This window comes from Rhopilema esculentum, chromosome 13, assembly GCF_057945365.1.
Source record: "Rhopilema esculentum isolate cy_ngs chromosome 13, ASM5794536v1, whole genome shotgun sequence".
NCBI classification, from domain to species: Eukaryota; Metazoa; Cnidaria; class Scyphozoa; order Rhizostomeae; family Rhizostomatidae; genus Rhopilema; species Rhopilema esculentum.
This window is the reverse complement of record NC_142827.1, coordinates 4988885-5003805: the sequence shown is the minus strand read 5'-3', so window position 1 is coordinate 5003805 and position 14921 is coordinate 4988885. Positions and strand designations below refer to the sequence as shown.

The window sequence follows — 14921 nt, the reverse complement described above, 5'->3', positions numbered from 1 at the left end:
GATTGGCTACGTCGGTCATTAGACATTTAGGATCCTACCTATGTGTTACTATGGCAAACCTACGTGTTACTTCAGGGTCCTAGATATCATAGAACAAAGACGTGACGTCATCGAGTAGCAGAAATAGCAATGCACTTCACTAGACAGAAAAGTAAGCAATTTTGGGGATGTTCTCGCTAATTTCCGTGAAATCAGTATTCATGACGTTTAATTGCTAGTGGGTTGATTGAAATTCTTTCCCTATCATACCTTCAGCTCTTCCTGTGTGTTTGCTTGCTACCATGAAGTTTTCTATTTAGTCGCCCCTTTCTACTAATTGGCTGAGAATATTAGTAAATCTGGCCGGGTCTTTTTACTTTGAAAAGGGTTTTTTTGCAAAGCTGTCATGGTATCCCGAAATAGAATCTATAGAAGATTATTCTAAGCTGCTGAAGAAAGGGCACTTGGCAGCAAGTAAACAGAAACGCATCACTCTACTTGCAACCAAGGATAGAAACATATTAGCCGAGAGTACAATAGTTTTACTTAACAATATCCCATCGATACGCTTGTAAATATTTTTGCCATCGCAACTATACGCAGCTGCAAACGGATACATGAGTACAGTGCGACTGTAATGAAGCTATTTCGTTGTCTGCAAGAGACAAGTGCGTGTTTCACGAAGGGCCCATCTATTTTGTATGTTGCTTTCGAGAGTTAAGAACTTACAGAGTCATTGAAAAGTCCCAAATTGGAAGACAGCTTGGCGTAAAATGTATTGATGCTTGGATGAGAATGTCATCAGAGTGTTTTTAAATACGTCTTTATGGGTTACATTTATGATTACCGATGTTGCTTTTGATCATGGAGTCATCATTTGTGGTACAAAACTCAGTGTTCTAAAACAAGACTGTGTGCATCTTTCTTGGCATATACTTTATCAATTTCAAAGGATGGGTTGTGGGATGAGCGTGCAGACGAAAGAGGCCACTGTGTCAGAAGCATCTGTAAGTAATGCCGAAGATGCCAACAACGTGAACCAAGTTGTACAAATTCTTATTCTCGGGCCGTCGAACAGTGGAAAAAGCTCGTTCTTGAAGCAAGTTCGGCTTATATATGTAAAGGACATTTCAAAGAGCGAACGGTTAAGCACAGTACCTTTGATCGTTAGCAACCTGGGTGAGACACTCTCGTGTCTTTTGAGAGCAATGTACATGGATGGTATTGACTTCGACAATCCAAGACTGAAGCAGACCGTGTCAAGGTTTTTACAGCTTACTAAGTTTTTCAAAATAAACATGGTAGAGGGGAAAGAAATGCGTGATATTTTACGTCTTGCACGGAGATTATGGGCTGATGACCGCGTTAAGGAATACTTCAATTACGCGAGACATTATCTTCAGCTTGTGGACATGGGTGGCTATTTTTTGAATAACTTACAACGAATTTCTCAGGCAGAGTTTGTACCAAATGACCAAGATATGCTACATGCCCGACGTGTTACAACTGGAAGCACAGAAATCAAATTCGTTTACAATCATAACCGATTTCTCGTTATAGACGTTGGTGGTATGCGGGACGAGCGAAAAAAGTGGATTCAGTATTTCAACAAAGTTGGTGTCATATTCTTTTGTGCTTCTCTTGCCGATTACAACCTTTACGTAGAAGAGGATCCAAATAAGAACGCTATGTACGAGAGTCTAGAACTGTTTGATTCGATAGTTAACTCACCGTGGTTGACCAAAACCCCAGTCATCCTTTTTCTGAACAAGAATGATATATTTGCAGAGAAGATTAAGCGATCCCCAATCACCGACTATTTCCCTGATTACAAAGGGGATACGAAGAGTTATGATGATACCCTCTATTTCCTGAAGCAGAAGTTTTTGTCTCTGAACAGAGGCACGAAAAGACCAGTCTACACCTACGTCACATGTGCTTTCGACACCGAACACGTGAAGTTGCTCCTCGAAGTTTCGGTAGATATTCTTTTGAAAAGACAATCGAGTAACGAACAATCTTCTCAGTTCTAACCACTTTGCTGTTAAGATTTAGTTTTACTGGTTATTGTTGAAGACGTTTGGATACATTTTCTATTCAAATGACAAATTTATTTTCTGTGTTAGACTGGAATGGCATTCTATTGGACTTAAAGACATGATAATTGGAAATAACTTGAAAAACGAACAAGCCTTGTTTAGTCGCGATTAAAGCAGCAAAAGTGTAGCAGCAGATGATTACAACTTAACCAATATGAGAAGCTGCTCTACTTTTCGTTAAGCAGAGTTCTCTTGGGGTATTGATAACACTGAAGGCACTTGAATATGCCAATAATTGTGTATATGTATTTAAAATTTGATATATAATCTCATCACTTATGGCATGTGTTTAACTATTATAATAAAGATGCGCTAGCAAGATGGCCGCTAAGTTGAACCATTATTCAATGCTGAGGGCATTTCATTTATTATGTAACAGTTTACTTTGCTTTTATTGCATCGTTAGTATGTGTTTCTACATATGGTAACATAAGGCAGGTATATGTCTGCAATTTCTCTTTTACTCAACGTAGTGAGTAAATAACCACCCGCCAAGAAGTTTTCATATTTGATTTCCTACATAAATCCATTAATGAAAAAAATTTTTGCTTAAGTGGTCTTTATGAATAAGAGACCTTTGGATAGTTTTGCATAATAGATCTTTGGACAGAAAATGTCCCAAGCTACGAACCTCGGCAGTGCAATATCTGGTTGGTTCAGTCTGTTATGAAATCCAGCGTCCACAGTGAAGCAACAGCATTTCAGATATATTCCTTGTTTAACGTGACTATTCCCCCAAAAACTTTCTTTGTATTGCTTATACCCTCAGGATTTCCCAGTTCAAATTACAGGCTCCCGCGAAGAGCAGGGTCAGGCTTAGGCACCGGAGACTTCGAAATTATCTCCGGGGCCATACCCTTTTAAGTGGGAAGCGCCCTTTTCAAATATAAACGCTCAGTTTTCCGTCAAACTTTTATGCTAGTAAATATGCTACTGGAACTCGCAATTAAGAACTTACAATCAATAATATGTTACTGACATCAATAAATGTATTAAAAATATCGTATAGAAAATATCGTAGGATTTTGTGTATGCTCTCGTCTCATGTTGTATCATGAACTTGTGTTCATTATATCACATATTTGATAATTGTATACAAATCGCTGCTATCAAATGCCCCCGAATGTTCATATTAGATCCACACTTTAAGCATATTAGAAATTCAAATGATATCGTAACCTCTAACGAAAAAGTCTGTTTTTAGTATATTTTATCGAGAGAGAAAGTTGTGTAGATTTTTTGTAGGCCTAGCTTCTCCAGGCATTTGCTACAAAACAAAGACACCTGCTAATGGAATGCATGCTTCTTCTGTTACGCGAAGACGTCACATCTAGGCAGAACTTGATATCCAAACTTGGTCTAATTATTAGAATTTGGCACCCCCTCAAAAACTTTCTTGAACTATTTGTTACTTGAACAGATCGTTGTATTAGATTACATGAATGTGTAGCTTTTTAAAGTTTTTACTTTGTAGCACTTTATTACAGGACTTTTCTTGATTTTTACACAATTAAAACTTCTAATTCCAAATTAAGTTTTAGGCAATAGCGTTCATTGCCAATGGCAAATTAAATGACATTTCTTGGGAGACAAGGGGTGTTTCCTAGGGGAGAAAGTGCTTTTCACTGGGAAATAAGGGCGTGGCCTAAAACGGGCGTGGTCCTCTACTCCCTTTCGCCCTCCCCCCCCCCCTTCCACTTGTCCCGGGCTTGAGCCGTCACTGATGCCCAGCCTCAGATGAGAGAGTAGTAGAAATTAACAGCGTTTTGAAAATTTTCTCTCACTTTAGCAAAAAAAGGAGATTTTGTCAGCTTATTAATCGTGCAATTAAGGTACTTTACCACTCCAAATTGGCGATTTTTGGGAGAATTTCACAAATCGAGATTTTATTGCAAAAATGTTCGATCAGTATTCATCTTTCAATGTGCGAGAGCTTTTTGCTATATTTCTACCCGTTTTATTATTAGAGAGGATAAAGTGCGTCATGGTATGACTTTTAGTTGGTTTTTATTGCAAATGTTGGATAAAAGCTCAATAAAAAACTTCGTCCCATTCGTGTCAACATAGTCGGTTTCAGGCAACCTATATATTGATGGAAAGCTAATTTCTCCTGTGTTCAACATCATAGTATATTCTGGATTGTTTTCAGCTTTTCCTTTTGTTTTTAACTGATTTTCATTGGCCAAATATTCTGGATCTTGATTGTTCAAGTCCGCCATTTTGACGTTATTGTGTTTTGATTGGTTCATTTTGAACAACAAGCTCTCCCATTGGTCAAGCTGCCTTTACTAATCAGCTGACAACAGTGCTCCGCCATATTTGTTTTGAAAGGCACCGAAGTGAAATGGGAAAAGTTGTAAAATTTAGAAGTCGCAAGCCATTTTTAGGTCGAAGAAAAAATAGAAATTTGCGGACAAAAGTTGCTACTGCTATACGGGAACATGATCAACCTTCGCGAGACGTTAGCACTGCTACAGGCGTGCAAAATCAATGTGATATTTCGCCCAGGCCTTCCTCATCTCAAAGCGAAGCAAAAATGAACTTTTTCGGAATTGATCTGGATATATCAACTGCAGCTGAGATATCTGAGAAGGAAACTGATTGCTATTTGGTAATCCAAAAGTCAGTTTTAATTCAGCTTTTCAGTCAAACTTTGTGTTCTCAATGTCTGACCCCTACAATGACCGTGGAAATTGACGACAATCAGTCTTTAGGATTTGCTGCTGCCGCAAGAGTAATCTGTCGCAAATGCAGTATTTCAGCCTTTAAAGGCTATCTCTGTAAAAGGCTTAACGATTCTACGAGTGTCAGCTCTCCCTTTGAAATAAACATTCTAGCAACAGTTGCGTTCAGAGGAATAGGCTGTGGCTATTCGGCAATGAAAGATTGGTGTGGTACCATGAACTTTTCTCACTGCTTGAGCAAAAATGGATACCAGAAATTGCAGAAAAGAATAAATGACGCAAGTAAGGCAGCGTTTGAGCAGGTTTCCAAAAAGTCTGTTGAGACCATATTTGATGTTTATGGGAAGCAGGGAATTTTACCAGATGAAGATGGAATTTTGGACATAGGGGTTTCCTTTGATGGTTCCTGGCAGAAGAGAGGTCACTCCTCTCATAATGGCCTGGCTTCAGTTATTGATTTAGAAACTGGCCTTCTTATTGATTTTGAGGTCTTATCAAATTTCTGTATAAAATGCAAGATCGCAGAAGATGCAGAGCAAATCGAAGGGTGGGCAGAAAAACATGCAGCAAATTGCTCAAAAAACTTCAATGGATCTTCAAATGGAATGGAGATGGAATGTGCAAAGAGACTTTGGAGGAGGTCAATAGAGAAACACAAATTGCGCTACGTTGCCATGCTCTGTGATGGGGACAGCAAATCATTCCAAGCTGTATCAGATTTGCAAGTGTATGGAGAGGAAAAAGAGATAACAAAGGAGGATTGCATAAACCATGTCTCCAAAAGGATGGGCACTGCTCTAAGGAAGCTAATTGATACTTCAAAGGCAGAGGGCAGTCCAATCTCTGGCAAAGGAAAAGTGACAAAGGACATGGTGCTAAGAATTCAAAACTATTATGGCAAAGCTGTCAAGGAGCATTCAGATGATGTGCCACTTCTGAAGAAACGAATTTTTGCAATTCTTTTTCATTTAGCCTCTTCGGATGCAAACCCAAAGCATAGTCATTGTCCCCCTGGTGCTACATCTTGGTGTTTCTGGCAGAGAGACCTTGCAAAAGGCAACAGCCCTGGGAGTCACAAGGCTCATGCTACATTGTCATCAGATGTAGCGAAAAAAATGGTTCCAGTTTTTCAACGCCTTGCTAATGAAGATCTACTTAAAAGATGTTCCCGTGCTTCGACGCAAAATACCAATGAATCTTTTCACAATGTTGTTTGGAGAATTTGCCCTAAAATTGTATATGTTGGAAGGCATACGCTGGAAACAGCTGTATCAATGGCAGCGTGCCAGTTTTCAATGGGTGCAACATTCAAAACTGTGCTTTGCCAGTGTTTAGGTATAGAGGCTGGTGTACATACAAAAAAAGCATCAGCAATTAAATCATTGCAGAGGTTGGAAAAAGCAAAAAAAGCTTCCAATGACATAGCAAAAACAAGAAGAAAAAGATTGAAATACAAAGGTATTTCAAAAGAAGTTCAGAAGAAAAAGCAGGAAGGAGACACATATTCTGCCGGTGACTTTGTATGAACAATGGCAACCCTTTTTTAACTTTTCGTATTGTTTGAAGTTTTTGCTGCTACAATGATAGTTATTTAATTTAGAAATTGTAGCAAGAAGCTTCAACAAGAACTGAAATATCTAAACATTTTAAAAAGCTTAGATATAAATGAACTTTTGACAACTTTCTACAGGTTTGGTTTTGTTTTTTACATTCAGATTTTTTAAAAAGCCATTTTGTCACGATCTGTTTTCTGCGTAACTGTCCGACTAGGTCAATGCCTCATTTCATGACAGTTTCACCAATTTAGTCAAGCTGTATATCATTTTACTCACTAGAAGCAGATTAATGCAATAAAGATGTCTGTTTTCAAATATTTTCAAAATGAACTGGCAAAACATGGTTTAAAAGATTAATAACAAAATTAAATTTCAAAATGCTTTATTTAAGTAGCTTTAAAACCAGTTTGATGCCAGAAATTCAGAAAAAAATACCATTGTTGCATTAACCAGCTAATAAGGATTGTGTCAATATGTGTTTTATGTGAACCCAAAGCTCTTCAGCAAAATGAGGCATTGCCTAACAGAAAGAGTAAAAATCCTATTGTTTGTAGGTTTCCATGGTAACGATCGGCCACACCCAAAAACCAATGCCAAATTTGAATTCCCAATGCAAAACTACATATGTTTGTAAATTTGTGAGTCAATAGCTTGCAAAACAACAAAGTTCACATATCTGAGTGGTAGAGTACCTTAAAAATGTCATGCAACACTATTATTGAGTTGTCATAGAAACAATTGATAGCAGGTGAATGGAGAAAAATCACTGTTGAGATAAGGACAACATTAAGAGCCTCAAATTATCGTAATGATAAGAAAATTGAAACTGGTGTAGTTGTATAACAAAGAAAGTGTGATGACATAACGTCTTGATATTAGCCATTCAACTATTTGAATGTCTTTAAACTGACACTGGTACATAGAAATCCATGTCTCATTGGCATTTTTGTATCTAAATCTGCTTAAAGAGCTTGTTGGTCAAGGATTTGCTAAGCTCAATGGCCATTCTTGATACACTGTAGTTCATTTGCTGCAAAGCTTTCTTGCTAATTAGCTGTTGTGGTTCATTAGTCTTATTTTGACAGACGGCCGAATTTCAAAGCAGGTGAAAACTCTCTTTTTCGACGAAAGCTATAGCAGTTTCTGTTCTCCCTGTAAATTTCTGATACTGGATACTGCGCACTTCAAACAGGAAATATCCACATTTCGTGCTTCCAAATTGTACTCTCATTGCTGTTACAGGTGCAAATGCAGCATTCTCTTTCATTGCTAGCTTGACTACTTCTGCCAGTGATGTGCCTATACAATTTTGTTAGGAGGGGGCGTTCAGAAAAAAAGTGACCAACTTTACTTTTTTGACCGACTATTTCTCCATAGAAAATTCCTTAACAATGAAATAGATGATCATATATACACTTAATGATAACAAGTAAGAGTAAATGATGACATGAAAGTATAAGGAAATAAATTTGCGGAAACTAATATTCCTGGATTTCGCGTTTTTGGGTTAATCCATGAGCTGCAAAATGAACTGCAGCTTTTTTCGAGCTCTTTTAAAAAAATGATTTCAGTTTATAAAACTTCCTCTAATCTATAGAATTTTTTAAGAATTAAAGAGGAAATATGGCTGGAAGGCCGCTGAGAGGTTGCAGATGCTTTGGGGCAAAATGGAAAGAAAATTTTTGCGACCACACCCTTCAGATTAGTTTAAAATGCATCTCCAAAAACTTCTTGCAGTCATTTCTTGCAGTCATTTCTTGCAGTCATTTCTTGCAGTCATTTCTTGCAGTCATTTCTTGCAGTCATTTCTTGCAGTCATTTCTTGCAGTCATTTCTTGCAGTCATTTCTTATATTAGTTAGCTTGTTCCTTATAGCAAATTATTTGCAATACACTCTTATTGTACGAACAAGTGAATTCGAGTTTAGGCTGATTGTTTTTTCGAAAATCCGAGGCTGGATTGTCATTAATTTGTTTTTAAATTAATAGTCTATAAGCGGTGCAATTAAAGTGCACTTTTAGGGGTTATTCAGGCCTTATTTCCAACAACGGGAGTGCGACATCCTTTATTTGCCGACCAGTTTGAAAATTCGTCGAAAAAGCACCCCTAAATTGGAAAAAGCTCCCAGTTTTTGAGAGGAAATTATTTTGAGGGGGTTTGTTCTTAATTTGTTCTCAAATCTTGACCAATTTTATTTTAAGGCTCGTGCTTTAAAAGAACTGTTCTCAGTGATACTTTTCGTCATACACTTCTAAGAGTAAAGGACGTTGGACAATGTCAAAAGTTAGACTGTACTTTAAAATCCAGATCGAAATGCGGATCGCTTTGTTTCCACTTTTCAGTGCTATCTTCAAATTTTTGAGGGGGTCTTTTTTGTAGGACTTAAAGGCTTTATTGGCTACTAGCTTTAGGCTCCAGATGATTCTAAGTGTGCACTCTGTATTAGCTTTTTTTAAGAATACATTGGTTTGATCGTTGTTCGCTCTTGTTTGGAAAAGTGAGCATTCAAAAATGTCCTAATAAGTTTATTTTGATCACGCCCTTAAAATTACCTTTCCAAACACAAAAGTAAGAAACCTTCTTATGGCTGTAACATTTTGACATGACAGCTGTTGACATACTATTGTGTTGTCCTATGACTCTTTTCGCTCTCATGATAGCAGTTACTCATCGTTCATTTCTGTCCTTAACGTCGGGCTTTTGAAAATGAGTTAAGAAATTTTGTTACTACAATCCTACAATCTGTTACTGAAATCCTACAATCAGCAGTCCCTCAATAGGTTTGTGTCATTTGGTGAATTTTGCTTAAATTCAGTTGAAAAGATTTTCTGGTAGTCAGTAGTTAACAAATGACGCCACAGTTTTTCTTTATCTCCTCATCTTATCTTCATTATCTTAAAGCTAAAATTTGGCTTTTCCATCATTTTTTAGGCGCCCAAAAGGTGTGCACAAAAATCCAAGCATTATCTAAGACCCCCCCCTGATCCTTGCCTCTAAATTCCGTCCCTGTGCCGTGCCCAGCCCGCCTTCTACCCTGGGTCTTCTACGCCTTCTACCCTTTATATATTGAGTCTGGTACCCAGGGTACCCGCCTCCTTTCTTCGTGTTGAATACCATCTGATACCATGTTCATTTCGTGTTTGTAACATAAAGCAAAATACAAAACGGCGCAATTTATTTGAAACCAGGATTGTTTGATCGCTTTTATTGATAAGATACTATTAAAAAGATTTTAAAAAATATACGTGATTAGAGAGCTGTTTTAAATTTTGCTAAGTGCTATGGAGCTATGGGCAATAAATCTCGCTGGACTTTCATTGGCACTGGTTTTGGACATGAAGAGTCATAGTAGGCCTACTCTGATATGATTGCTTTGAAAGGATAAAACAATGTCTAGAAAAAAAGAGCAGCAGGACAAGGAAGACTTGCCATCAACTGATTTACAACATATGAAGCTACTAGATGAAGCATTTAAGAGCTACATTGATGACATGAAACCATTTGTGCTTAGCTTGCCAGATAAAAGTGGTAGGTGCTGGGAAACTTCTTATCATAACACATTTGTCAACAAAAGCCGTTGAATAATTCTGCCTGACTTGATTCGATCAAAACCCTGTCTGAATATTGTTCTTACTGTTTGATGGATTTTTTAACTTTTCTTATCGTTTTAATCAAGGATCGGAAGAAAGCATATCAAATACCGACGTATACTAACTGTAAGAATTTTTAGCTGAAATCTGCAGAACATTTTTGCTGAATTTTTTAACATATCCCAGAATCTTGTGTCCAAGCTTGTACAACCAAACACTAAATTTCAAGATTATCTCAAAAAACCTTATCAATCTAGCTTTTCTTCAAATAAAACTGATCGTGGAGAAATTCTCAGTCTTTTTATTAACTTTGATATTAAAAATCTACAGATATTTATGACATCTCATCAAAATTTGTCAAACTCTCCTCCTTTTATAAAGCTGATCCTCTCGGTATACTATTCAACCAATATCATTCTCAGAAGGAAAGTTTCAGGACAACTTGAAAACAGCAAAAGTGATACCAATTCGTAAATCTGACTCAAAAATGACCGACTCAAATCACAGACCAATTTCAATCTTACCTGTGCTAAGCAAAATAATAGAAAAATAATGAATCAGAGGTTAATGAGCTTTATTTGTAAATTCAACTTACTTAATGAAAACAATTTGTGTTTCAAAAAAACAAATCAACTGAGCAAGCATGTATAAGCCTTTGTGCAAAAATCATAGAGGCAATGATTAATAAAGAAACACTATGCTGCATACTTTTAGATTTTGCTAACAGATGATCATTAAAATAAATGATGAAAACATTAAAAGAAAAAACATCTGCAAAATACTTAAGGGGTACACTTGGATTAAATTGGGAAACCCATGTATCCCATGTAAACATTAGAATAAGTAAAGGTATAGTTATACTTGCAAAGTTCAGATAATTTTTGCCTGAGAAAATATTAAAAAGCCTGTTTAATTATTATTATCAATTTATTTTAAAGTTGGCTTTATAATTCAAATAGCTAAAATAACTGCTAATTAAGGCCAACTAGAACTAAAAGAAAATACATTATAATTTACAAAGAAAAACAATACCCAGAAATGACAAAATTAATTAATCTAGAAACCCTAAATCTTTCATAAAAACTTTACACAATCTGCAGTTGCATGAATCGCAAAACCACTGTTTTATTTTTCTTTTAAATTCTTGAATTGTTCTACAGTCTTTCAAAAAACTTGGAAGTGAAGACCATTAATGCTTTCATACAACCATACATTGATTATGGTCAATTGATATGGGGAAGTGCTTTTCCAACACATCTTAAAAAGACAGAATCATACTTGAAAAAAGAAGTAAGAATCTTGTCTTTTATGAGCCATCCTCTCCTCTGTTTAAAAAATTAGAGAAGATTCTTCTTCTTAACAAAAACCTAGTACTAAAACAGGCAAAGTTTATTTGGAAGTTTATTCACTCACTCCACCCAAATTGTATCCAATAAATTTTTGAATCCAAAGAAAATATACGCACTGGTTGCTTGCGTAGTAAGTTGTATTTACCATCAGAAGAACTACTTGTGGGCAATGTTTTATAACATATAGCGCTTTGAAATTATGGAATGACAAAATATCAGATAATGTAAAAAATGAATCAAAACTTTTGTCCTTCTCAGAAGTATGTAAAACTCATCTTTTATCTGCCCTTTAACTACCTGTAAATTTAGTTATTATCTGTATAATTCTTTCCTTTGTATGTTTGTGCTAATTTCCTCAATTTTGTGCTAAGTGGAAAAAAGTACCTACACACCTTCTTAGTTTTGTTTCAACATTCTTCTTATTGAGAACAACAAACAAAACCAGTAACAGTACAAGTAAATTCACTCTACTCTAGGAATTTCAAATCTTCTGTGCACTCAGTGTTAGTTTGCTTATTCGCTTAGGACCAAAACATCTTGAATGCCCAAAGGACACTAAGCTTGATAGTCTCCTTAGAGACTTTAGTGTCCTGAGCACAAAATTATTAAATCGTTTTCTACTAAAACATGTATTGATTTAATTTATAATAATCAAATATAAATTCTGTGTTGTTCTAATAAATTCTGTGTTGTTTAGTTCTGTGTTGTTCTAATTTTCAATAGCAAATTGTAATTAGGGTTTTTTTGTTGAAATTTTATGTATTCTTTTCTATTCTATTTCATTCAGTGTAAACCTAGTTCACAAATAGAGTTTGAAGAAAATTTTTGCAGTGTCATTGAATTTATTCTCCATTCGGAACTAAATGTTTATGGCATGTGTAGCCTTTAATTGGTAAAGATTTGTCAATCATTTTAATAATTAAATGTTTGTAGATCGTCAAAGAATTGCTCTATGGATAAAGAAGTTGTGTGGTCCTGTTGGTCAAAAATCTTCTGAAAGGTAAATATTTCTGGAACAGAATTTAATATTTCAATTTGATTGTTTCTATCCAAAAAGGCAATTTTTATTATTATTTCTATTGTGCACAGAATTTACTAGTGCTCTTGAAAAACTTCTTTTTGCATACCATATGAATGGTAAAATGTGGTTTGCATGCTAAAAGCTTGGCTGTAATTATTATTCTTCTTCAAGAACTTTTCATATCTCCTTCACTAACCAAAAACTCTCATTGCCATGCTTCCACCATGATAATCTTCCTAACCTGCTGTCCATTTTTAATGAAATGTTTATTAAACACTTGCTGACATCAGTGGCTCTTTGCTAGTAATTGCTTTTTGCTTTTCAGGTGTTCAACCATGTATCTCTTAAATAAATATCATGCATTTTTTCCAAACCTTATTAGCAAATATTTGCTAACAAATAATTTATTGTTTGAAAACTTTTTATAAATAATCTTGTTTTTTGTAATAGTTTTATTCATTCAAATATTGTAGAAGTCAGCATGTAAGTACTTATTTCATTTGAAGGAAGAACAGGAACCTGTATGCTCAAATTCTGTTTCAAATGCTAAGGAAAGGATGGATAGATGAGCCATTCGATGATGAACCTGCCCCAGGACCTTTGCAGATTCTGCCTGCTTACATGGTAAGTCAAATCTCACAAATGTTTGGCACATCAAAATATCTTTGAATGCTTGCTTCTCAGGGTAGTGCTAAACCTTAAAATCTTTCGCATTGTACTCAGATTGTAACTGATGAAAAATGTATTTCATATTACAAATTGGTTTCAGGGCAAGTTTTAGTGTGATGTTAATAGGCAAGCAGTTCTTAATTTGAATTTTGCGTAGTTGCTCAGCTCAGGGTGATTTCTATCTCTTAATCTAAAGAACAGCTTTAATACATACTTTTTGAATCAACACCTATTATTCATTAGTCTAGACATGAAGATGCAACAACAAAAAAGAAACAGTCAAAGGTAATGATTTGCTTGATTTTGATGAGATTTGATCCCCTTTGTCTAATATTGTAAAGAAGATTGAATGCAGCGTTCTTACTAGAAGCTGGCAAACTTTTGCCACCTACTTTCACCCTCTCTTTTGTAAGACTGCACAAACTTTATTGAACTCATAGAGGTCTACTTTCAAATGTGAGCCTTCTGCTTCAAGTATTAACGAAAACCCTGTTAATGTGTTGGAGAATTGTTGTGTTTTGGGAATTGAATGATTATTGGTACGAATTTTTGTAAATAGTTCGAAATAATATATATGGTTCTCTTCAATCAACTCGAAATTTGGCAGCATTTTCGCACTGTTATCTTGGCTTTATTGAGCAAATTTGTATTTGTCTGATTTTCTTCAGACATCTAACAACCGGGCTCCAGAATGGATTCGGGGCGAGCTTCCTTCTTCAGGTGAGCAGCTTATTCCACTTTTTTTCAAACATTTTCTATGATTTTGTAGTTATTAGCAAAAAGTCATGGCTACTTTTACTGCGAAAAATATTCCCTGAAGAGCTTGTCAATTGGGTTTAGAGTCTCTGTAGCCGAATAAGAAGTTGATCTTCAATCATTAACTTTAGATAACTGAGATTTCCTGCCTTGGTGTTTATTTATGCTCACCTTACTTTATGATTTGCTTTTCTTGTTTAGTTATTCTGAAATCCAAAAATAAATACATCAAGTTCCTGCTTATTTCATTTTTGTTTTGAAGGCAACCTCATTTTATGAACGGCCTACATTCTGCATCATAATATCCATTCAATTACAGACAGCGCTTTCTTTGAAACGCGTCGATTACATATAACGAAAGAAGATGATAGATCTACATCACCAGAATCTCCTAACCGGTTTGTTTATCTTATACATTGTATTCAATTAAAATTACTGTTCACCAATCTGTCATAAAGTGTTCGATGTCCTATGGGCAGAGTTGTATACTTTTGGTATAATGAACAAAACCATGCTAAGTTGCTTCTCCCAGTTTCACGCTTAATGCAATTATCAGCCAAAGGTTGTACTCTGTATTTTTTCCAGAAATCTTAGAGCAATAAGCTTAATTCACAGTTTTCTGTTCTACTGTTACCGTAAGCCAAAGCTATTACTGTGATTTTATTGTTGTGGAACCTATTTACTCGTTCTGTGTTTTGGATTATGCAGCGAAAATCGGAAATGAAGACTTGACCGATTGTTTTAGGGAATTTGAATGAAACACATTCTGATATGATATATGGGCTTTATGGCAGACTTGATGCATACTTTTTACAGATAGATCCGTTGATCGTCTGGTTTCATTTGTGAAGTGCTTCTCAGACACTCAGTGTAATGTACTTTAATATTAATAATTGCCAAGAGATATTAATAACAGTATTCCTCAAGACCATTCATTTGAACCAGTTGTGACTTTGTTCAGTTTCTTTAGTCCTTGGTTAATTAAAGGGCATTTCTGTGTTAAAGGAGGGGGTAGACAAAATATATTTCTGTAGGAGAATCATAAGCACTTTCCGTCATTAATTGCAAATGATCTCTGGATAAGTGGTTTAAAGTACTAGTTTTTCAAAAGTTACACTCACATCTATCTGAACGTTTTCCTATCTTTACGACATGTGATTCATATGTTAATCGTTGTGAGTGTCCCTTCCTTTCTACCTTTCTTTCTCGGTATGTTTT

The 14921-nt window shown here is 35.7% G+C and overlaps 2 protein-coding genes across 4 annotated transcripts in view; both read left to right on the top strand.

Annotated features, from left to right (window-relative positions):
- Window positions 1-578: 578 nt before the first annotated feature.
- Window positions 579-3559, top strand: LOC135692010 (guanine nucleotide-binding protein G(i) subunit alpha-1). The gene has a single exon (XM_089112006.1). It carries the CDS (start codon window positions 819-821, stop codon window positions 2010-2012), a length of 1194 nt encoding a protein of 397 aa, XP_088968132.1. The 5' UTR covers window positions 579-818; the 3' UTR covers window positions 2013-3559.
- Window positions 3560-9402: 5843 nt separating this feature from the next.
- Window positions 9403-14921, top strand: part of LOC135691832 (centrosomal protein of 112 kDa) — a 31603-nt gene continuing 26084 nt past the window's right edge. Inside the window, exons 1-6 of one of the 3 annotated variants that reach the window (XM_065209811.2) lie at window positions 9403-9846; window positions 12191-12257; window positions 12785-12902; window positions 13191-13232; window positions 13616-13667; window positions 14023-14101. In XM_065209811.2, the coding sequence (XP_065065883.2) occupies window positions 9708-9846; window positions 12191-12257; window positions 12785-12902; window positions 13191-13232; window positions 13616-13667; window positions 14023-14101 (497 nt within the window). In that variant the 5' untranslated portion in view covers window positions 9403-9707. The remainder of the gene's footprint in view (window positions 9847-12190; window positions 12258-12784; window positions 12903-13190; window positions 13233-13615; window positions 13668-14022; window positions 14102-14921) is intronic. The other 2 variants (XM_065209810.2, XM_065209809.2) reach the window with 2 other exon arrangements.

Excerpts from the sequence above, each read along its gene's own strand:
- LOC135692010 (XM_089112006.1), top strand. The coding sequence starts at position 819 with ATGATTACCGATGTTGCTTTTGATCATGGAGTCATCATTTGTGGTACA.